Source organism: Nothobranchius furzeri, chromosome 15 (genome assembly GCF_043380555.1).
Source record: "Nothobranchius furzeri strain GRZ-AD chromosome 15, NfurGRZ-RIMD1, whole genome shotgun sequence".
In the NCBI taxonomy this organism is placed as follows: domain Eukaryota; kingdom Metazoa; phylum Chordata; class Actinopteri; order Cyprinodontiformes; family Nothobranchiidae; genus Nothobranchius; species Nothobranchius furzeri.
Window position 1 is genome coordinate 50,168,593 of NC_091755.1, and position 24,691 is coordinate 50,193,283.

The following is a 24,691-nucleotide window of genomic DNA, read 5'->3' on the forward strand; positions in this document are numbered from 1 at the left end:
CTGAGTTTGTTTACATGGAGTTGGGGTCAGTTTACACAGCTGCACCAATTGACTAAAAGTAAATATGAGACTCAGATCTGGATTAATTTCTTTCTGCCGCAAGCATGAGAAGAAGTTTGAACGCAGATCAACACCTGACATCAGGATTCTCTGTCGGCCTCACACTTTTACCGTCGAGGGATCACCCGCTTCGCGGACAGCTTCGATTTTTTTTTAACAAGAACAATCCTTGATATAATATTAAACGGGGAGGTGAAAGTGTGACAACTGGACGGATGTTGAGGATGTGGAACTCCACGCATTCCTTGGGCTGCTCGTCCCCGCTGGGGGTGCTCCGTTCCTGGGGGAATCTACTGCAATCGTCTCGGGGGAGGAAACGGGGAGGCCGATTTTCAGAGCCACAATGAGCCTGCGAAGGTTCCATTTGCTGACGGCAACAGTGCAGTTTGATGACCGCTTGAGGGCAGCATGCCGGTTGGTGCAGCAGTACAAGCTCGCTCCGCTCCGGGAGGTGTGGGACTTCCGGGTGGAGAGCCTACAACCCCGGTGAAGATGTGTGTGTGTGTGTGGATGAACAGCCTGTCGGATTCAGAGGTCACTGCAACTTCCAAGTAGAATATGCCCTCAAAGCCAGCAAAATATGGCATCAAGCTGTGGGTGGTGTGCGATGTGGCCTCCTATGCTTGTGGGATTATTCCCTACCTGGGCAAGATGATGCGAGACGCCCCGGCAGAAAGGGAGCAATGGAGGTGGGTGGTGCTGGAGCTCACCGAGGGACTGAGTGGCCGCACTGTCACCACAGACAATTTTTTCACATCACTAGCCCTTGGAGAAGAGCTGCTCCAAAATAAAATGTGTCTTGTGGGAACAGTTAGGCGCAACAAGCCAGAGCTGCCCCCACAGCTGCTGCAGATGAGAAGCAGAGCGGTTCTGTCCTCCCTCTTCGCCTTCACCTCCACCACCACCGTGGTGACCTACATACCGAAGCGCAGACGGAATGTTCTGCTCCTCAGCACCAAGCACCATCGGGTTCAGATCCAGGAGGGACCGCAACAGAAGCTGACCGTAATCCTTGATTACAACCGCTGCAAAGGGGCTGTTAACAACTTGGACAAGGTAATTTATTTATTTTATTTTGTTTTATTATAATTTGCCAACCTAATTGCATATTTTTTTATTCATTCATTTATTTTTATTCCAGCTCGTCGCAACATACAGCTGCTGCAGATGAAAAGCAGAGCGGTTCCATCCTCCCATTTCGCACACTTTTTCTTTGTTCATGTGCTTTAATAAAGTGTTCAACTGGCTAGCTTTGTAAGTGCATTTTTTTGTGCTCAAAGGACTTTAACGTGCATATTTTAGAAAATATGACATCACACAAAAACTACAAAGTGAGCAAAAAATATTTTTATGCCTATTTGTGAAACTCCAAGGCTGTGACATCTTACCCACAAAAAAGGTCATCTGGACATAACACACAAAAAATTATTTGATTTTTTTCATATTTTGTACAGTTTTCAAACTTCAGATTTTGATAATAATCCTGGCAATGAAGGGGTTAAATCTGAGAAACACACTCATATTTTATTAAACATTGTTAGGGCTGAAGCCAAGGATGAAATTCATGTAAAACAATTGGGACTTACGAAATATTATATACTATTTTTATGGGAAGCTTTGTGAGTGCATTTTTTGTGCTCAAATGACATTAATGTTAGAAAATTTAAACGTTGGGTAAGGGTTAAATCATGAGGTGATGGTGGCACAGGAGTCAGGAGCTCATCCAGTAATCAGAAGGTTGCAGGTTCGAGCCCCGCTCAGTCTGTCGCTGTGAGAAATTATCCAAAACAAAACCGCAACTCTTAAAAGCAATCTGTCTGCAGGAACGTGGCAGACGCAAAAATAGAGACCTGCAGAAAGCTGATACCAGACACTTAACCTTCCTTGCTTGCTTTTGGTGGTCGGCGGGACCAGTGGCGCCAGTTCTCGGCAGCCTCACTTCTGTCAGTGTACCCCAGGGCAGCTGTAGCTACATCGTAGTTCATCCCCACCAGAGTGTGAATGGGGGAATGTATGTGTCGTAAGGTGCCTTCGGGGGTTCCAGGGTTCCAGAAGGCACTATATCAAAAACAGGCCGTTTATCACGAAGTCACTTTTAGTTAAGTCAAGTCAAAATTTTAACTGTTGTGATTACTGAATCATCAACTTTAGAACTGCAGCAAAGTCAAGTTAGGATACATAGTTTTTGAGCTGTAGAGAATTAAACAGCATCTCACTGTTGGAAAATTGGAAACTGACACGTCTCACCAAGGGGACATGAACCACTGACGAGAGAAGCTAAAAGATGGATGCAAAACCACAAGTCCTCAAGCTCTGATGCAGAGGCAGCCAAGAGCCGCTAATGGCAGGAAACAAACAAGAGAAGAAAGAAAAGGAATCTGGAATGAGGCAACATAAAATACTGAAGAAAACAAAATTTAATGCAGTACGTATGAATAACTGAGCCAACAGATGAGGAGAAATGTGGGTTTCAACTGAAACAACAAACCTGGTTCACACGGCAGGATAATCTTGCAGAGCAGCCCCATCTCTCCCAATGGATGTCCACAATTACTGTAATATCTCTAAACATAATCTTATCAGATTATCCTAACATGTGTTGTGTGTTACAAGTGTTCTGGTCCGCTCATAAAAACGTCAAGATCGCTCCGATTAGGGCTTTCAGACATGTTGGATTGTCTTGGTCTGATTTTTGGGGACAAACCAGCGTTCTGCCTGCTGAATGTGGGGTTTGTGTGTCGTATTTGGAGAGTCGCTGCACACCAAAACTGGTATATCTGGGATATTTTTTATCACTATGTCTGCGGTTTGTCATACTTTAACAATCAACCAACAATTTAAAAATCCTGCCGTGTGAACTGGTCTTTACCTCCAACTGTCGTTGGTGGTTTGTATCTTCAGTCACCTTGTCAACAGTGTCCATTACACCTCCGAGACCTGCTTTACCCATTAGATCCCTAATTCTACCCAGACATACAGACTCCGCTCCATCCAGCAGCAGCTTGTGATCTTGTCAAATGGATCCGAGTACTGTGAGAAATCATCCAAAACAAAACCACAACTCTTAAAAGCAATATGTCTGCAGGAACACGGCAGGTGCAAAAATAGAGACCTGCAGAAAGCTGATACAGAACTGACAAGTTGCGTTGAAAAGTTTCATGCATCTGTGTCGTGTTCTACAACGCTCTGCTCCTTATTTTTCAGAAACGCATCAAACTTTTATGTGTCTGAACAAAACAGGCGGTGCAGGAGAAAGAAAAGAAAAGTGAGCAGTAGAAATATGCTTCTGGACTGAGAAACTGCTCGTCCGTGTGCTTCACGCTCAATCCAAAGTCACCAAATGTGTCATGACACGCATCTAGATCCAGACATTAGTGTTATATTTAGAAACGACCTTGATCTGCAAAGATGTAGCAAAAAGGTCCAGACATGAAAAATGTTTGCCATCAGTATTATGAGCTCTTTACACTCAACAAAAATGAACTCAACATGGTGAAAGCCGATGAATTTGGCGTGCTCTCCAAAAGGAGGACAGTGCGCTTACGAGGGAATGCTGCAGAGGAGCAGCCGAGGTTTGGCTGCGTTAAGTGATTCAAATTTTTAGGTGTCTTTTTAAAAATCTGATACCCAAAACAACAATAACAAAAAAAAAAAAAACCTCAATCATCATATTACTTTTTCCTCAGTGGGGTCACAGGGAGCTGGTGCCTTACCCCAGCATTCACTGGGCAGGAAGAAGGGAGACAGCTTCGACAAGTCACCAGTCCATCACATGGACACAGACAAATGGGAAACACTCATGGGGATGATTAAAAGTCACCAATTCACCCAGCATGCATGTCTCTGATAGCCTGGCAAGCCTTTGTATACATGAGTATGTAGTCCGGCCACGGCCCATTGACAGCTCTCAGTCCTGGAGCAGGATCGGCTGTCTTTCAAACTGTCTCTCCGAATGGTATCGGATAACAAATGTGTCATACTCATGCTATGGATGTCAGTCAATAAGGTAGCCCACCATACTCCATCAAAGAGTATCCGTAACACCTTGCGCAGCAACACAGTGCTGTGATTGGCCGAACAATAGAATGCTATGATTGGACCGGTACGGAGCCATTTACCTTAGTTTATGGAGCGTCAGTGGCACAGGAGATAAGTTCTCGCCCTGTAATCGAAAAGTTGCATGTTCAAGCCCCACTCAGTCTGTTGTTGTGTCCTTGGGCAAGACACTTAACCCACTTTGCCTGCTGGTGGTAGCCGGAGGGACTGGTGGCACCCCAGGGAAGCTGTGGCTACAATGTAGCTTATCACCACTAGGGTGTGAATGTTTGGGTGAATAACTGATTGTGTTGTAAAGCACCTTGGGGGGTTCCTGGACTCTAGAAGGCGCTATATCAAATACAGGCCATTTGCCATAGTTTCGCTCAGTTGCAGTAGCATCTCACCCACCTGGGTGATATAGTGCTGTGTTTGGTTCGCCAAACCAAGAGAGCGCTGTGATTGGACCTCTACGGATGTCAGTCAATGAGGCAGTCCACCATTACACCATAGAAGAAAATGCCGATGAATTTGGCGTGCTCTCCAAAAGGAGGACAGTGCGCTTATGAGGGAATGCTGCAGAGGAACAGCCGAGGTTTGGCTGCGTTAAGTGAGCTGTCAGGTTCCACATCAGATGAAACGGTGCATCCTTTCCTTATGATTCAGGGTTTATTTAATATTATTTACCAGCCTTTCATTCATCCCTGCGTGTGAGTGAGTGTGTGTGTGCACTGGCTAATACACTGAGAACAGTGTATTGAAGCAGAGAAACATCTAAAACATTCAGAACATTGGCCATCCAGGACCAGAGTTCAGCACAACTGAACGGAGTTTGTCAGGAACCCTGCTGGTTAAGGTTCTCAAGTTCTAACGCAAACAAGTTAAAAACCACAGTCTTCTGCCCAGAATATTTTTGATCACAGTGTACAAACATTCAGAAATAAACAAAAGCAAAGAACGAAGAACCTCAACAGCTCTATAGTGGTTTTCCATAAAGATATCTGCAAAATAAAGCTATTAGCTATAATTTGGTATCTGAAGATAATTCCAAGAGCTCCCTTTTATCCTTTAAATAACTTCACAGGCGTCCAAGCAGAATCCGCTGGCTTAAAATGATTTAAACGTTTCCTCGATTCACAGAACAAAAGTAACAAGGTGCCCATGAGGCAAACCTTTTTGGCTTTAGTGCATTTTTTAACAAACCAAATTTGCAGAGATCCTGAAGTTTAACTGAATGCTAAAACAATATTCCAAGATGTGATGTAAATTGTGAAGCACACCTAAAAATTTGAAAAAAAAAATTATAATAATAATAATAAAAAAAAAATATATATATAAATAAATAAAATTATATGTATAATTTTCTACTGAAAATGAAAAGAATGAGTGATTTAATAGTGTTGGTGCATAACTCCTTCAATTACGCGTCTCTTATTTTCTCACCTACCTGGAAGAATGTAAAACCATTTCGGTCACAGAGTTTTGCTTGCGGAAACGACTGCGATGCTTTGAGAAAATGACTTTGTGAAAAACAACTCCTCTGTGAGACTGAGCATGGCGCTCACCAGCCTGCCCTTTCTCCACCGTTGACCCCTATACCTCTAAAACCCCAAAAGCACAACAGATCTGCTTCTATTCAAACGTAACAAGTCAAATTCAAATTTTTAGGTGTCTTTTTTTAAATCTGATACCCAAAACAACAATAACAAAAAAAAAAAAAAACCTCAATCATCATATTACTTTTTCCTCAGTGGGGTCACAGGGAGCTGGTGCCTTACCCCAGCATTCACTGGGCAGGAAGAAGGGAGACAGCTTCGACAAGTCACCACTCCATCACATGGACACAGACAAATGGGAAATACTCATGGGGATGATTAAAAGTCACCAATTCACCCAGCATGCATGTCTCTGATAGCCTGGCAAGCCTTTGTATACATGAGTATGTAGTCCGGCCACGGCCCATTGACAGCTCTCAGTCCTGGAGCAGGATCGGCTGTCTTTCAAACTGTCTCTCCGCATGGTATTGGATAACAAATGTGTCATACTCATGCTATGGATGTCAGTCAATAAGGTAGCCCACCATACTCCATCAAAGAGTATCCGTAACACCTTGCGCAGCAACACAGTGCTGTGATTGGCCGAACAATAGAATGCTATGATTGGACCGGTACGGAGCCATTTACCTTAGTTTATGGAGCATCAGTGGCACAGGAGATAAGTTCTCGCCCTGTAATCGAAAAGTTGCAGGTTCGAGCCCCACTCAGTCTGTTGTTGTGTCCTTGGGCAAGACACTTAACCCACCTTGCCTGCTGGTGGTAGCCGGAGGGACTGGTGGCACCCCAGGGAAGCTGTGGCTACAATGTAGCTTATCACCACTAGGGTGTGAATGTTTGGGTGAATGACTGATTGTGTTGTAAAGCACCTTGGGGGGTTCCTGGACTCTAGAAGGCGCTATATCAAATACAGGCCATTTGCCATAGTTTCGCTCAGTTGCAGTAGCATCTCACCCACCTGGGTGATATAGTGCTGTGATTGGTTCACCAAACCAAGAGAGCGCTGTGATTGGACCTCTACGGATGTCAGTCAATGAGGCAGTCCACCATTACACCATAGAAGAAAACCATAAAGCATAAAAGCATAAAATAAAACATAGTTTCTTTCAATAAACGCACTGTGATTGACCAGCCACAATAGAGGGCGGGGCTGCGAGGTTCCAGTGGAGCATTGCTGGACCGTCAGTTTTGCTTCAGCAAATGATGGTCTAGTTTGTAGGCTATGTCTCAGAAGGAATCCAGAGGAATCCTCGTAGGAAGTAACTGGAATTCTGACAAGATTTTTGGCTTTGATTCTAAATGTGTTCATCGGCTGAACACTTATTGATTATCCAGATGAATTTTTTGGCAATGTGATGTTTGGTGGTTCTATATGATATCCTAGCCCCCATCTAAATACTCCTACCCCTAACCCAATCTCAGTACAGAAAGCCGTTACAAGCTGTCTGTCTCTCAAACAGCTGAATCCCTACGTTTTTCCATGATCCAGAACAGTCTATAACTTAGAATTCCTATGGGGAACATGACAAATTCTCTGCTTGTCAAAGAAACCAACCAATTCACCAAGAAACTCTCTGAAAACAGTTTTGTTGTTTTTTTCCCCTGGAGAAACTCAATTGGAGGTATTACCTTTGAGTCGGTTTTTGCAGCTGAAGTTGGGATGTATCTGCCAGTAATCAAGTGGTATTATGTGACTCTGTTCCAACATTCACAACAAACTACAGAATAATACAGTGGATCGATGCGCTGCTTGATTACAAATTTCTCCTGGGAACTGTGTTCAATATATGTCATTAAATTGATTGCTAACGTCACGCCAATGTTGCTTATATGCTGGAGGTGGGAAGAAAAATGAAGCTCTGGAGAAATGTATTAAGCGAGAGAGGAGAGCTTAAGTGAAATAAAAAAAAGCAGAGGAAGGAAAGAGGGAGAGCTATTTAGATGAGTGAAGTGGTTTTGTGTTAAGGCAATCTATTTGCCAGCAGTGCTATGACAGCAGTGGGCGGGTGCTCAATATCGTAGCAGTGCCGAGGAGGAGCTGCGCGGCTTCCCGTTGGGTCTGTTCACCTGGATGAAAGGATGGTGGTGGTGGTGGGGTTGGGGGGGGGGGGGGGGGGGGGGGGGGTTGGGGGTCGTCTATCAGGACATGAGAAAAAACTGGAGGAGGGACTGCGGGAACATTGTGAAGTAAAGAAAAATATGTACAACGTGTTCTGAGTGAAGCTCTTTACCCAGAACAGCATTATTGTCTGATCTTTGCATCTGATACAACTCCACCTCATCAATTGATCACCGCCTCCATCACACTCATTACAACATTTCAAGGGTTCATTTCAAGATCCTGGTTCTGGTCAATAGTGTCCTACATGGGCAAGCACCACCATACATTGGTGATCTTCTCAGTTCCTGCATCCCCAGCAGGTCCCTGAGGTCCAGTGACCAAAGCCTACTGGTTGTGCAGCATCAGGCTAAAGACTAAAGGTGACAGATCATTTGCTGCTGTGGCCCCCAGACTCGGGAACTCTCTCCCCCTGAGCCTGAGATCAGTGGACTCAGTGGTCTCCTTTAAAAAGCAGCTGAAGACTCACTTGTTCAAGCTGGCTTTTGTATGACCTTCTTCACCTCTCTCTCTTTATTCTGCTCTCCCCACCTATTCCACCTTCCTCAGGATCCACTGATTTCCCTCTTTCCTATTCACTCTTTCTCTCTTTCTTTACATTTTTTGATCACAATTGTCTATTTTTTGCTCATTAGAAACATTTTTAATCATTTTCTAAACTATTTTTTTTATATTTTCACATTTTTTGCTTTTGTGAAGCGCCTCGTGATTTTTTATCTTGAGAGGCGTTATAGAAATTATATTTTCTTTTTCTTCTAATACATCTTCACACATGGTGATCAATCTGTAATCGAGAGTCTCCAGTAGTTTTGTCCATCACTGGTCCGTGGTCGAATGGTGCATGTCTTGATTGATGTTCTGATTTATTAAAGGTGTGGTTAACGTAAAAAAATACTTTTTAAAATGTTTTTTTTTTTCTGATTATATTTGTTCACTTTGAGTCTTTCATGCAGGCTGAACATGAAAATAGTCTCCTACACCTATCTCCTGCTTTAGCTTCTGACAGAAAACACACACTAGGATTTTGAAAGCCTGACAGATCTACGTCAAACTTAGAATTAACATTCATGGACTCACCCATTTTGCCAAGGAAGGCTGTTGTTGTTTTACTGTCCGGTAATCAACAGTGGGCATCTCGGCTAGTTTAGGCTAACCATTAGCATTAGCAGTGGCGGCTGGCCAGTAGAGGGCGATAGGGCGCCGCCCTCCCAGTTTCCCCACTGTTTTTAATTTTTATTTAAAAAAATAAATAAATAAAATCAACAATAATCACATATTCTAAGTTAATTGTGTGTTTTGTAACAAAAATAAACCACACATATATATATATATATATATATATATATATATATATATATATATATATATATGTATATATATATTGGTCTCTGCCGATCTCTGCCGGTCTCTGCCGAGCGGTGGAGGCTGTGTGCTGTTTTTCAATCGCCCAAACAGGACGAGACCAGCTGTCCAATTGCTGACAAGAAAATCAAAGGGTAGGAATGGGAATGTATCCAATCAGCGTCGACGTTGTTTCAGAACGTTTCAGAAGCATGATGGGCGATAGAGCTACCGCCAAGGCTTTCGTTGGTGTTCGGTAGAACTCGGAGAGTCTCGACTCCAGCACGTTTTTGGTCGTAACTCGTGACACACATGGAGCAGACGCAGACATGAACACCAGTGAGCCTACAACCAGGATACCGGATCTCAGCAGCCACTGAATTCAGTTTGGTCTCTTCTCCAGTATCCGTTCGAGAGGAGAACTATGGTGGAAAAACTTAATGTCAGAGAGCTTGGACCAGATCAGCCCGACGTAAAGATAAGCCAGCAGGACAGGGAGAAGGGTAAACTGTACACACGACGCTTCTCCCAAAATTGGTACACCAGGAAGCAGTGGCTAGCTGGATGTAATCACGCTAATGCGTTATTTTGCTTTCTGTGTTTGTTATTCAAAACGGCTTGGATCCACAGAAGGTGGATGTGGAACTTGTGTCTCATTGGGGACTCCATTCATTCTCTGACTGAGGAATGCAGCGCATCAGTGCAGCAGCCAACAAAGAAACGGAGGACGTTTGGACAGGGAGAACAGCAGCTGGGTGCAGAGGTAAGCTGTACATTACATTTCTGTAAACAAGACAATCAGAATCAGAAATCCTTGGTTGTCCCACAAACTGGGACATTTGTTTAATAACATGTACATTGTTTAATGTGCAATAACTGTAAAAACTAATTTCAACACACATACCTATTATACATATTTAATCATGTAAATGTGTATTTCAAGTAAATTTGTACATACATCAATCTGATTCCATTTTACTAGTTACACTTCTGCTGCAGCAAACAAATTTCCCAGCTTTTGGGACAATAAAACATTTCTGTTTCTCAATGAGATGTTTTTACATTTGAAGTAAAAACATCTCATTGAGAACCAGAAATGTTTTATTGTCCCAAAAAGCGGGAAATATGACATTTGTAAGAGGATACTGATGACATTATTTCCTATGAAAGTGTTTCCACTTTCCATAAGTCCCAACAGTGTAAATTTCTGGCATTTTGTCTAAGTAGTGTTTACTACCATTACTGTAACAGTGACCTGCTCATAATTTTTTGTGTTCACTCAAATGTTGAAATTAAACAAAATGTTTTTGTTACTTGCCTCTTGCATTGCCTATTTACCATTTATGGTCATGTTATTTTATGTGCAATTTAATGCAGTATTTTTCAACCTTGGTCCGCAAGGCAGTTTGCCAATAGTCGGACACACCTGGATTAATCAGTTTGTCCAATGATATAAGATAGGAAATAAAAGAGCTGTGCTTAATTCAGGAAATAGTGAAGTTGTGCACAAAGATCAGAAAGCACAAGTTTGTTTAAAAAAAAATAGCACAGCCCCACCAAAAATATTTTTCACCAGCCGCCACTGAGCATTAGCAACTTTACCTCATAGCAGAAGCTTCCCCAGGCCTTAGGTGGTTGAGTCACATTGCTGTTATACAAGAGATATCCAAATATCAGGAAATAAGACCCCAACAGCTGCAAAGTTGTAGATTTGTACCTGCTGACCCTGGGGTTTGTGTGCTTTTTGTTCCCTGAGTACTGCCTGCAAGGCATTCATTCCTACACTGCAATTGCATTGAATAAACAAGTAATCCACATCTTTAAAGACATGAGAGCAGACAAACATGTGATTATTTATCATATTGCATCTTTAAATATGTTAACAAAAGGTTAATATTTCACATTAAAACCCGTGATACTGATCAATGACTTCCATGAATATTATGAATATATTCAACTGACATATTTAATCCCAAAGATCATGAGTACTGAGCCAGTTGTGTTGCGCAATTCCTTACATTTGTTGTGTCCAGTCCTGTCGAGCAGAGGCTCGGATGGATTACCAAATGGTGAAGCAAGCTAAGGTTCAAAGCAAACTGTGTCATTTCACTTGATCAGTTATCACTCGATTGTTCAAGATGGTAAAAAATATTTGTGAGAAGTCTTCTGGAAACCAGAGGAACCATCTGAAGCTTTACATCTCTGTTAAACCATCCAATTTAACGCTTTTGTCCTGCTGGGGTATAAAGCTCTTCCACAAAAAATGCCACCGCTTTTAAAGACTTGATACTGCAAAGTAGTCTCTTGACACTTTAAACTATTGTGGACACGACTGTGCTCGACTAAGCGGCAGCTCAGAATGCATTCTCGGGACCCGCTGTTCAGCCCTCGTGGAGCTGCAGTTAACAGCCGCTGAATGGGAAAACAGGAGAAACAGTGTAGGTTTAAAGTAGAGATGATGGTCTGCAATTCTGAATGAGGATTTAAAGGTGGACCAGGTTTAAGAGTAACATGGTTTATTTCAGTCATCGATGCAAAAGAAGTTGAAGATTTTTAACTCAAACTCCTCTAGGTCTATGCTCTACTTTCTGTTTTTCCAGGCTACTAAAACCAACGTAGCTCAGTTACCAGTAACCAGAAGCAGAGGTCCCATCCGTTAATGAGCGTGGCTGGGGTATGTGACAGTGGGTCACTGCCACACCTAAATACTTGACAGATCTGCTGATCTTGTACTTATAATTGGAATGAGACACATTCGTGAGGTATTGAAATGTGTTTATTTGTATATTGATTAGCAGGTGACCCTGTAAAGTGGAAATTAAGGTATTTATTGATCTGAAGAACTGAGCAAAGGAAATGACTGCATTTGTATTGTGGGCGTGTGCTTACCTTTCCTTATGTAACGTGCGTAGGAGTAATTTGGGATGACTTGTATTATCAGGACCAGATGTAACCCAGATCAGAAGCTAGGATCAGCCCACAGGAGTAAGTGACACAGAGACAAAATGGAATAGACCGTTAGGTTGGTACCAATATAGAATATATTATGACACTTGTTTAACAATACATACACTGAATAATAGTTGACAATTTACAGAGAATAAATTACAAATCATCATACGTCAATCCATTGTCCATTAGATAGGGTAACACATGATTGTTGGCAACTTCAAGATTCAGCGGACCCAAGGACCCGCGAATGGGTCCTAAAGAGTGAGTTCAATGTTCGTGAGGGAGAGAGAGGGGGGATTGTGAAGGATGTGATCAGGGTAATCGCGGCTCGCTGTTGAAGTTGCTAAGGAACAGAGACTTAAAGATGGCTACAGGAGCCTCCTACCAGCCCAACAGTGGTGGAGTGAATTGATTCAGTCTGCCTGACTTGGTTCAGGAACTCAGGGATTCTGGGCTTCCAGTCTAGGTTCTAGTGGGTAGCTCGCCATCCAATGAAGAAAACCTGGCCTGAAAGAACAGGACCAGGTGGTAAAAGTGTTGTATAATACATTCATCCAACAACTGACAATAATAATGTTCACTGGCTATATTTGTATATCTGAGTAAGTCGCTCACACACCAGTAATCATTTAGTCGTTCAGAAAACATTGATCATTGACAATCAAACACAAAAGCATTTAAAGTGCATTATCATTTCCAAATATCTCCATACAAAATAACTCACTACGGAATAACTCCTCAGGCAAGTGGTGCCTTTACTTACAGAAATCACACACAGTAGCCCAAACTAATCAGCCAACCTCATCTGCACTGAAAAGCTAAGCTGATCAGCCCATGGAGTTAATGTGGGTACCGCTAAAGCTAACAACAACAACTCACCTTTTCCGTCAATCTAAAGCTATCTCCGCGCTCCTTCTTATACGTCCGACAACCGGTAGTTGGCTCCTGAAACGGACAGTCAACGCTCTTAGTTTTACTGTTCGAGACGGCGTCCAAACAGAAGGGTTAACTTTATACCGACCTGCAGCAACTCCTTTCCCTGTGTCTCCTTACGCTTACCGATCACGTCTGGCTGTGAGCTATTTAACTTCCTGATTGACCTAGATTTGGCCACGTGACCGGCAACGTCGAAGACGTTCTGGCCACTTTATTAGAGACAAGCGGAAAAACTGAAAAAACAAAAACCCCGGACCCATCACCTGGCAACCGGGTTACACCCTCCCCCCTTAAGGCCATGCACCTCTGGAGCATACTACACAACCAGAACAGGAGAGTTAAAACCATTAGTTGCTGCAGTGGAATCAAAAACACTGCCATACGCATCAACCAACCCATGATACAAAATCTGCACCGCCGAAAGAAGAGGATTACCCTTAACGGAATACTGAAGACGGTCAGGTGGTTGCCGGGTCCTGGTAGAGTGACGAACGGGAGGGTCACTAAGCTCATCAGCGTCAGGGGACGAAACCAAATCTGGGGTTGTCTCTGCCCGGCCACGGGGCCCTGAGTCAACATCCTGAAGGGGCATCCCCGGGGTATCCACAGTATCTTCAGTAGATCCACCCTCGTTATGCATCAGGGTATCAGGAGGCTGTAAAGCATCAGGTATCACTGAAGGCTTTCCCGAATCAGGTAAGCAGTCATTTGCTTGTACAGACAGAACCAGATGGTCAGAACCAAGAGCCCGAAGCACATGTACAGATCCAGCTGGAGTAAGAGAGGAGTCAGCATCTCGGCTGGAAAGTTCATGAGGTGAGAGAAAGCCCTCTGACTTGAACGTAACAGAAGGGGGGGACGGAACACAACACAGATCCCACTCAACAACATTGTCACATACATCACCATCTAGCTCTGCATCCATGGAGGATGGACCAGGCGTTGTTGGCCGAGACACAGACATACTCTTGGGAGGTTCAGAGACAACCTCAACTGGGAGAAACCCACAAGGCAGAAGGAGGTCACGATGTAGTGTCCGAGTTGGACCATCAACGTCCTTCTCTGGTCTGACGGTATAAACCGGAAGGTCGCCTGCACGCTTGAGAACCCTGTAGATGTCATGCTCCCATTTATCCTCAAGTTTATGTTTTCCACGCAACCTCACGTTGCGGACCAGAACCCTGTCTCCAACTTCCAGGCAGGAGGGTTTCACACGCTGATTGAAGCGGGTTCTGTTTCGTTCTGCCAGCTTCGCTGCATTTTTTGAAGCCAGATGATAACTCTCTTGTAATCTTGCCCGCAGATCCAGTACATACTGCAAATGCGACTTGGCTTGGCTCTCTCGCAGCGGTAGCCCAAAAGCTATATCCACGGGAAGACGAGGGGAACGTCCAAACAGAAGCTCATAGGGGGAGTAACCTGTGGCCTCGTTTCGAGTGCAGTTATACGCATGAACAAGGGGTCTTACGTACTCTTTCCATTTCTTCTTCTGCCTGGGTTCCAAAGTGCCCAACATACCAAGCAATGTTCTATTGAAATGCTCGACAGGATTTCCACGTGGGTGGTACGGAGTGGTACGGGTTTTTTCTATGCCCGTCAGGTCACAAAGTTCTTTTATGAGCTTTGATTCAAAATCGGGCCCTTGATCTGTATGGAGACATTCAGGGATCCCGTAATGAACAATGAGATGTTCCCATGAGCATCTTGCCACAGTCTTTGCTTTCTGATTGGCAGTTGGTAGTGCCACTGCATACTTTGTGAAATGGTCTGTGAGGACAAGTATGTTTTTGGTATTACTTTGATCAGGTTCCAATGAGAGATAGTCCATACAGACGAGCTCCAGTGGTCGTGTGGTAACAATGTTAACCAATGGCGCAGCTCGCTCCGGCAAAGCTTTCCTCTTTACACATCGCTCACAGGTCCGGACTTTATTGTCCACATCCGCTGCCATTCTGGGCCAAAAAAATCTTGCACGGACGAGATCAAGAGTTCTTTCCACACCCATATGGCCCATGTCTGTGTGAAGACTGGTTAAAACCATGGACCTCAGCTCTTCAGGTAGAACCAGCTGGAACAACCCCTTCCCTCCCTCCCGTCTCTTCCTGTACAAGATGCCATCCTGCAGCTCAAGGCGGCTCAGCTCCCTGAGCATAATAGCTAAGTCCGGAAGCTCTCGCCTTGCTGTAGAGGGAACTTGCTCTCCAGTCTCTAGCTGGTGAATGACTTCTCTGATGCAGGGATCAGCTCTCTGCTTCTCCTTGATGTCACTGAGAGACAAGGGGGGGACTAATGGGAGTCCATGTTGGGTTTCGTCAGCATAACATGGAGGTATGGCTTCAGCTGCCATGCCCAATGATTCAACCAAGAGTATTGGTCGGTCTGCAGATTCAGGAAACCCACACTTCACCATGCAACCTTGACAAATGGCAGCCACAACTTCGGGTGCAGCTTCACATGCGCCATGATCTTGGGTGAACTGTGCAATTACATCAGAGTCTTCCTGTGCAGAAGTGTCTGTCATATTGTTATGTGGACGTCTAGACAACGAATCAGCATCAACATTCTGCTTTCCGGCTCGGTACTGGAGCTTAAATGTATAAGTAGAGAGAGCAGCGAGCCATCGGTGACTGGCAGCATCCAGTTTCGCTGAAGTGAGGATGTACGTGAGGGGATTGTTGTCTGTAACCACTGTGAAATTGGTCCCGTACAAATAGTCATGAAATTTTTCCGTGACACTCCACTTCATTGCAAGAAACTCAAGTTTGTGTGCTGGGTATCTTGGTTCGCTTGACGATAACCCACGGCTAGCATACGCTATTACCCGAGGTTGTCCCTCCTGTTCCTGGTATAAAGCTGCCCCAAGCCCAGTCACACTAGCATCAGTATGAAGGATGTATGGCAGCTTGGGGTCAGCAAATCCCAGAACTGGTGCAGTTGTCAGTTTATTGATCAAATTCTCATAGGCTTGCTGACATATCGCAGTCCAGCGCTCTCCAAAAGGCTTCTTTGCATCTTGGGACTTTGCCGTGGTGCTGGTCTTTTTGGATGCAGACTTGCGAGTTGAATTAAAGCCTCGAGTCAGCTCGTTTAGCGGTCTCGCTATAGCAGCGTATCCTTTAATAAACTGCCGGTAGTAGCCTGCAAACCCTAAAAATGACCTCAGTTCCTTCAGGGTTTTGGGAGTTGGCCAGGATTTGAGTGTACTTATTTTCTCAGGGTCAGTTTCCACTCCTTGCTCAGACACTATGTGTCCCAAATATCTCACTGATGTCTGGAAAAATTTGCATTTTTCTGGTGACAATTTGAGACCATATTCCTTCAATCGCTTGAGCACACTTAGCAACCGATGTTCATGTTCCTCCAACGTCCGGGAAAAGACGATCAAATCATCGAGGAACACAAGAACTTCTTTCAAGTGCAGATCTCCCATACACTTTTCCATAAGTCGCTGAAATGTACTCGGTGCATTCGTAACACCTTGTGGCATACGATTGAACTCCCAAAATCCGAGAGGAGTAACAAAAGCAGTCTTGGGTTTATCAGCTTCGTTCACCTCAATTTGGTAGTATCCACTTTTGAGATCCAGCACGCTGAACCATTTTGAACCAGTCAATGCAGAGAACGACTCTTCCAGGTTGGGTAGGGCATATGCATCCTTTATGGTTTGCAGGTTCAGCTTCCGATAATCAACACATAAACGGACATCACCGTTTTTTTTCCGAACAACAACAATAGGTGAAGCATACGGAGACTCAGACTCTCTGATTACTCCAGACTCCAGTAGGTCCTGCAAATGTTTGCGGACAGCCTCAATATCTTGGGGGTGGATAGGTCTGGGTCGGTGTTTAAAAGGAGTTTCCTCATGAAGTTTGATGTTATGCTTCACTTTGCTGGTTCGTCCAAAATCCAAGTCATGCTGAGAAAAGACTTCAGGTATCTCATTCAGCTTCTGGGTGATGTGTTCTTTCCATTCTGCAGAGAGAGGGGAATCTCCAAAATCATATCGTAGAGTGCTGGGGGAAGTGTCAAGTAGAACAGGAAGAGCATGTGGTAGAACTTGGTTAGATACCGCCAGTGAAGCAATAATACTTGAAGGTGGGATCAATGCCTCTTGGTGTGACTCATTTTTTAGGATCACTGGAACAGTTTGAGGCGCGTGCCTAGGGAACGTAACTAGACAACTTTCAACACATATTGCACCAGGCAATGGTGTGGTAGGATGCTCAACAAGAACACACTGGCCTTTAGGAGGCATGATACCATGGACAGACCCCTCCACCACAACAGTGCGGCCAGCAGGGATTTGAAATGGACCTTTGCTCCACAGTCTTATTACTCCTTCGCTGTCTGCCGGAGTCTGTTGGTGTTGTAACTGCAAAAGGCTCAAGACAGCCCGATAGGCCTGAGCAATGGGCTGGGACCCAGCCAGGTCACTTTGCAGATACAGACTGTACAAGGGTTCCAAAGTGTTCATTCCGATCAGCAGCTGTGACTGGTGCTCTGGGCGTTCTTCTGGGACAACAAGGGCAAGACTTGACATGTCAATCTGTGCTCCAAATATTTCCTTGGGAAAAGTCACCTCCATTTCTACGTATCCAAGATATGGAACCGCTTGTCCAGCTGCTCCTTCTACTCGCAGGAGGTCATTCAGAGAACTTAGTTGTTTGCCAGTACAATGCTTGTTATAGAATGCCACCGGAATAGTTGTAACTTGTGACCCTGTGTCGAGCAAGCATTGGCATAATTGTCCTGCCACATTCACCTGTGCGGTGCAGCGTGACCCAATGAGTCCTTTCGGCAGTCGAGTCCTTACAGCTGAGGTGGTTTGCATAAGTGTAGCTGTTCTCTTGGGACATTTTTGATCCAAAGCAGTTCCAGTTCGCCCCTCAACTGGAACTTGCGTTAGTTTAACGGCTTATGAGGCAGGTTTAACTTCTGCCTCTTCTGTTGCCTATCAATGAACTGTTTTTTCTTCGCAGCAACAAGAACCGGGTTTGGAGGGTTTTCGCAGGTAACCTTTACATGGCCATCTTCACCACACTGAAAACAGTAACCTGGTTTGGGTCCGGCAGGCAGGACTTTTTGACGTGACTTGCCACCCTTCAGACTTGCACCAGATTTACTCTCAGTAGTGGCCTTATAGGAACCAGATTGCTTAGGGTTAGCCGGAGTAGCAGTCAACGAGGCCAGTTGTCTCTGAATGTCGGCCATTTGCTTAGCCAGTTGCTCAGTGATAGTAGTCAGCGCAGCAACTGCATCTCTTTCCTCACTGCCAAGGTAAGCATATTGGGCATGGGCAGCGGCTCTTGACTTAGTTGAACCAAGATGCTGCTTCATGCGCATCACTTTTTCAGCTTCACGGTCTTCTTCTGTACGTAGAAGCAGCAGAAATTCAGCAAATGATGGTGGCGTCAGCTTGCGCTGTTTGAGCTGCAGTTCAGATATCAATGTACTGTCCCAACACCCTCTACAAAATTGATTTAGCAGATGTCGATTTATTTCTTTATCCGAAACTCCTCCTCTTTTCACAGCTAAACTTAATGCCCCTTGCAGACGTTGTAGATATGCTGATGGCTTCTCACCCGCATCTTGTAATGTATCCATGAACTTAGCATAAAGTTCTTCACCATCTTGAACAATTCCATAAGCTGAATCCAAAATCTGGAGGTAGACAACAGGCTGTGTGTCAAGCTTAAGGTGTTTCACAACATCAGCAGCAGGCGGCAGTAAACTTTCATATATTTTACGTGAACGTTGTAAATCAGATATGGAGGGATCTTTCAACAGGAGATCAACACTAGAGCGCCACGCTTCATAATCTGTCTCATTCGGAGGTCGTGGCTGTCGGCCAGAAAAACATCTGAGGCGCTGAGCAGACAGATGTACCATTGCACTGTCCTCATTTTTCACTACGTGCTCCACCACATATCGCTGAACTTCTGGCGGATTAAGTTCAGGTGCTGGCATGGACGTGCTTGAAAGTCCTGTGGCATGACGGACAGTGGGTTCGGGCTTTGGGAAAACTTTCCTTTCTGGAACTGGTGTAAAATCTTTCCGGGGCTCACCAGCTTTGGCATCTCGTGCGCTCTCACCGTCTTCCAGGGCCTCCTCAACGGGCGTCCTCACTCTAGCAAGGGCTGGGCTCATCTCCTTTATAGAGTGGCCAAGCAGAGACATTACCCCTTTTAAAACTTCGCCGAAGTCCTGTCCGGTAGACTTTGCTAGTTGTTGCAAATCAGAAAGGTAGGTATTAGTTTTTAATTTACCTACTGCGGCAGCACAAACAGTTGCCAATTCAGAAGTCGTGTAGACGGCTTCATCCCCATCGCACACATAAGTATACGGCAACAGTTGACGCAACGCAGCGATAGCAGCTCCAGAACTAAACTCTACAATCAACCCATGATCAAAAACTGATGTGGATTCTCTAACGAATTCCATTTTTGAGATCGAACCATACTGTTTCAGAAAATCAACAACTTCCTCAGCAGCTTCAGCTTCTTCATCGAACTGTGCCGCTCCCTCCACCAATACTGCATTTGGTATTTTAATGCCATATTTCTCTAGGACATCCATATTTAGGTATGTATAATAGGTGTATATCATATACTGTGAAGCCAACGATGCACTCCGCTACTGTGTCAACAAACTCCTGGCTGGCTCGCCACAATTTATGTAACGTGCGTAGGAGTAATTTGGGATGACTTGTATTATCAGGACCAGATGTAACCCAGATCAGAAGCTAGGATCAGCCCACAGGAGTAAGTGACACAGAGACAAAATGGAATAGACCGTTAGGTTGGTACCAATATAGAATATATTATGACACTTGTTTAACAATACATACACTGAATAATAGTTGACAATTTACAGAGAATAAATTACAAATCATCATACGTCAATCCATTGTCCATTAGATAGGGTAACACATGATTGTTGGCAACTTCAAGTTTCAGCGGACCCGAGGACCCGCGAATGGGTCCTAAAGAGTGAGTTCAATGTTCGTGAGGGAGAGAGAGGGGGGATTGTGAAGGATGTGATCAGGGTAATCGCGGCTCGCTGTTGAAGTTGCTAAGGAACAGAGACTTAAAGATGGCTACAGGAGCCTCCTACCAGCCCAACAGTGGTGGAGTGAATTGATTCAGTCTGCCTGACTTGGTTCAGGAACTCAGGGATTCTGGGCTTCCAGTCTAGGTTCTAGTGGGTAGCTCGCCATCCAATGAAGAAAACCTGGCCTGAAAGAACAGGACCAGGTGGTAAAAGTGTTGTATAATACATTCATCCAACAACTGACAATAATAATGTTCACTGGCTATATTTGTATATCTGAGTAAGTCGCTCACACACCAGTAATCATTTAGTCGTTCAGAAAACATTGATCATTGACAATCAAACACAAAAGCATTTAAAGTGCATTATCATTTCCAAATATCTCCATACAAAATAACTCACTACGGAATAACTCCTCAGGCAAGTGGTGCCTTTACTTACAGAAATCACACACAGTAGCCCAAACTAATCAGCCAACCTCATCTGCACTGAAAAGCTAAGCTGATCAGCCCATGGAGTTAATGTGGGTACCGCTAAAGTTGACAACAACAACTCACCTTTTCCGTCAATCTAAAGCTATCTCCGCGCTCCTTCTTATACGTCCGACAACCAGTAGTTGGCTCCTGAAACGGACAGTCAACGCTCTTAGTTTTACTGTTCGAGACGGCGTCCAAACAGAAGGGTTAACTTTATACCGACCTGCAGCAACTCCTTTCCCTGTGTCTCCTTACGCTTACCGATCACGTCTGGCTGTGAGCTATTTAACTTCCTGACTGACCTAGATTTGGCCACGTGACCGGCAACGTCGAAGACGTTCCGGCCACTTTATTAGAGACAAGCGGAAAAACTGAAAAAACAAAAACCCCGGACCCATCACCTGGCAACCGGGTTACACTTACCTTTCCTGTTTCCTGCCAGCAGGTGTGAGCAAAATAGTCCCATATATAGTCTTCTTTTTTCCTCTTCTTCTGTTGTTTAATTGGCAGGTGGCAACCTACTTTCAGGTGCATTTCCGCCACCTACTGAATGGGAGTGAGAGTTGAAGTGGGGAGTATCCTACTAAAAAAAAAAAACTGAATTCTATTAAGTATTCCACTCTCCCTTAAAAAGTCTATGACTAAATTATAAACCACTATTCCATGCTTTCGTTCTTTTTTAACACAGAAACAGTTTTGTTTACCTGTGTTTACCGTGTGTTGTTTACACACGGATCATAACCACCGAACAACAAAAATACAAAAGATGGATCAAGGAAGCAATCGAGATAAGGAGACGTGGATGTGGGACCATGAACAGGGACGACGGAGTTTACACGCTGGACCACGCATGGGACTGCATCATCGGAGAGGGGAGAGCGGGCAGTAGAGGGCGACAACGTCCTCTGCTGCCCGCAGATAAACGGAGAAGGAAGTGACGCGCCACCATCAGCGTCAGCCTGAAGAAGCCGGCAGCTGTCGGCAAAACTGTAGCTACAAACAGGAAATCAAAACTGTTTCTGTGTTTAAAAAAGAACGAAAGCATGGATTTACAAAGACACAGCAAGAACAAACCTAAGATAAACCACTATTCCCCCATTTAACATAATATTTAAATCATATTTCTTATATCCTTTAACTTTTAATTTTTCAACTAACATTTTCCTATTCCCCACATATTTTCTACACGTACATAATACCCGTTCTACTGTTTCCCTATCAAGTCCACAGTCACACATACCGGTATTATGCCGTCCAAGAATAAAAAGAGTACTGTTCAAAGCTGTATGTCCCATTCTCATCCTTGTTATTACTACTTGATTTATGTTACTCATTTGAATGACTTCCATTCTTCCAACCTTTCCCTTTAATTTGTATAAATGTGTCCTATATAGTCGAGGGCGTGGGGATCTTTTATAGGTTTCAGAGGGATATACCAAGAGGAGGATTGGAAGATTGATTGGGTTTTTTAATATTGTGGGAAGTATTGATGTATGTTAAGCACTGCTTATTTATGGAGTTGAATGTGGAGTGTAAATATTTTAAAGTAACTATGATTGTATTTATTTATTAGCTTTTTCTATTTAGTGTTGAGGTTTTAGGTGATGGTCTATCCCAATTAGGGAGATGTATAAAAGCTGATGTTTTTACTGTGAAAAACAGAGGTGTATGGGATGTAGAAGTCTGTGCAGCAAAAATAAAGAACACCATTTTCCCTGTCCTCTGGTTTGTGATGTTAATCTGCTAAATGGATTGCTTCCAAGGACTGGTCGGCCAAGCTAACATGTAACGTCCACTGCAAGGCTACTCTAGAGACTGATGCTTTGGAGGAAGCAGTGTAAATCCCAACCCTTTGCAGCGGTAGCTCAGGTGGTAGAGCGGGTTGCCTCATGATCGGAGGGGTCATGGGTTCGTTTCCAGCTCCCGCCAGGGCTATTCTGCTGTTGTGCCCTTGGGCAAGACACTTCACCCAACTTGCCTGTGTTCGTGGTGGTCAGAGGGGCCGACGGCTGCCAAATGGCAGCCTCACCTCTTTCAGACCCCCCCAGGGCGGCTGTGGCTACAAAGTAGCTTACCATCACTAGCAGTGTGTGAATGTGAGTGTGCTTGCTTTGAGTCTTAAACAAGTGCTATATAAAGTCAATGTATTATTATTAAGTTTGGTTTTGTGTTGTTGGCTTCAAAGTGAGACCAAGCTTATATCGTTTGGATCTTTTCTGCAAGAAGTTCTTCAATCTGGCCCGCGTCTGCCGCTTTATATCTTTGACGATCTTTTCTTTGCACAGTTTAGTACATGGGTGGATGAAGTTTGGGATTAAACAAGCAATTTTTTTAATGAAGGGTGACCACCGAGTGCACCCTGAGCAACGTTAAGGATGAGGATAGAAACAGAGAGGACACAACCTGACCAGAGGTAGTGTCCTAAATAAAATGCTTAACTGCAGCTCAAACGGGGCAGAGGGTAACGGACAGAGCTGAGACACATTTGCTGTTTCAGTTTATATTTATTGAGGAAGAAAGGAAGTAGTTCACACAATAATGAACACACACACACCTGTGTGATGTGTTGGGTCACACTGACTGAGTGCTGCAGGTGTTGTTTACCCACGCCACAAAAACGCATTGATGGGCTGGTTTCAAAGAGGCTTACCTCTTCCAGCATCACAAAGTGCACTTAGAGACCTCTGTAATTTTCCATCTCTTACCTCAGCCTAAATAATATAATGATGAGCAATAGTCTGTGTCTTTCTCTTTCTTTCCGTCTCATCCTCTTGCCATCAGCCAGCCTTTCATCCTGCACACTGTCTCCTCCCACATCTATGTGTTGGCTTGGTCACGTGTTTCACTGGCGCCTGTGCTCGGCAACCTTGTCTCTGTCAGTGCACCCCATGGCAGCTGTGGCTAAATTGTAGCTTATTATCACCATGTCTGAATGTGTGTGTGAGTGGATGAATGGTACACTGTAGTGTAAAGCACTTTGGAGTCCTTTGACTCTGAAAGGCGCTATAAAAGTGTGAGTCATTTATCACGTTTATTTAAACTGATACTATGTCTTGAAAATAATAATTAACGTTGCTCCTGATTAATCTCTACTTAGGATTTCTGTAGGGGAATGAAGTAGAGTGCAGTAAAAAGTTGCAGTAAAGTTAAAGTGCTGCCTAAAATTCAGTGGCGGCCCCCCAAAAAATTCATGGGGTCCCACAGATGGGGCCAGGTAAAATTTTGAGGGGGCACACCAAATTAGTCCCTATGGTAACTCTGGGAGAAGTTGGTGCATTGCTCTTTCATTTATTTCCCTAAAAAAATAAACAATAAGTCTTTGCGTCCAGTAAATTTATCGCAAACTTGAGAAATGCAAACATTTGAGGAAAAAACAATCATTTCTGTTATTGTCAGAAATGTATTTTAAAACAATTTTCACTAAAACTATTGGGATTGATGCCTTTTTTGAAAATAGTGAGTCTCTCTCTCTCACACACACACAAACACAAACACACACACACACACACACACACCTGCTCTGCATCTGATCATCACAACCAGTTGCTTCTCATCAAGGAACCAGCCCTTCCAGTATAAATGTTACACAGGTTCCATCCATCCATCCATCCATCCATCCGCTTATCCAGAGTCGGGTCATGGAGGGCAGTAGCCTTAAGCTTGGTTTATGCTTGACGCATTCACTTTCTGCTTGGTGATGCGGCTCGCGGCTGGAACGCGCTTCACAACTTGCAGCGTTTATGGTTCATGCGGCTTGTCTCTGCGGTGAGCCAATATTCTCCCAAACTGTAGGGGGCAGCATGGAGCTCTAAGGCATGCATACAACACTACACCATAGTGGAAGTAGAAATTACTGTTTACAACATGGCATTCCAGCATTTTTAACAGCGTCCTTGTCTTTTCCGACAGTGTGAGCTATTTCTCTCCAGGAATAATTAACATGTTGATCACGGTGATCTTTGAGAGATGAATCATACAAAAGTCTGTATATACGAACCTCTGCCATGCTAGTTCTTGCAGGTCCGTCATGTTTTTCCGTGTCCGACCGTCTGCGTGGTTAGAAAATTTCCGAGGTGCGCGTTGCGGAAATTTTGGGCCGTGCGGAGGCGCGGTGAAGGGGCGTGGTTGTTAAAATGACGCAAAATAATGCAACTTTTCCACCCGGAGAT

At 44.1% G+C, this 24,691-nt stretch overlaps 1 protein-coding gene and 1 long non-coding RNA gene across 2 annotated transcripts; one reads left to right on the forward strand and one right to left on the reverse strand.

Annotated features, from left to right (window-relative positions):
* Positions 1-488: 488 nt before the first annotated feature.
* On the forward strand, positions 489-1,307 carry LOC139063359 (piggyBac transposable element-derived protein 4-like). Its single transcript, XM_070545089.1, has 2 exons — positions 489-1,116; positions 1,202-1,307. Exons 1-2 carry the CDS (start codon positions 619-621, stop codon positions 1,229-1,231), a joined length of 528 nt encoding a protein of 175 aa, XP_070401190.1. The 5' UTR covers positions 489-618; the 3' UTR covers positions 1,232-1,307.
* Positions 1,308-11,986: 10,679 nt separating this feature from the next.
* LOC139063360 (uncharacterized) lies at positions 11,987-13,248 on the reverse strand. The gene is made up of 3 exons (XR_011516739.1): positions 13,082-13,248; positions 12,940-13,005; positions 11,987-12,567 (listed from the first exon to the last, which is right to left on the reverse strand). It is a non-coding gene; the product is annotated as an uncharacterized lncRNA (long non-coding RNA).
* Between the last annotated feature and the right edge of the window lie 11,443 nt (positions 13,249-24,691).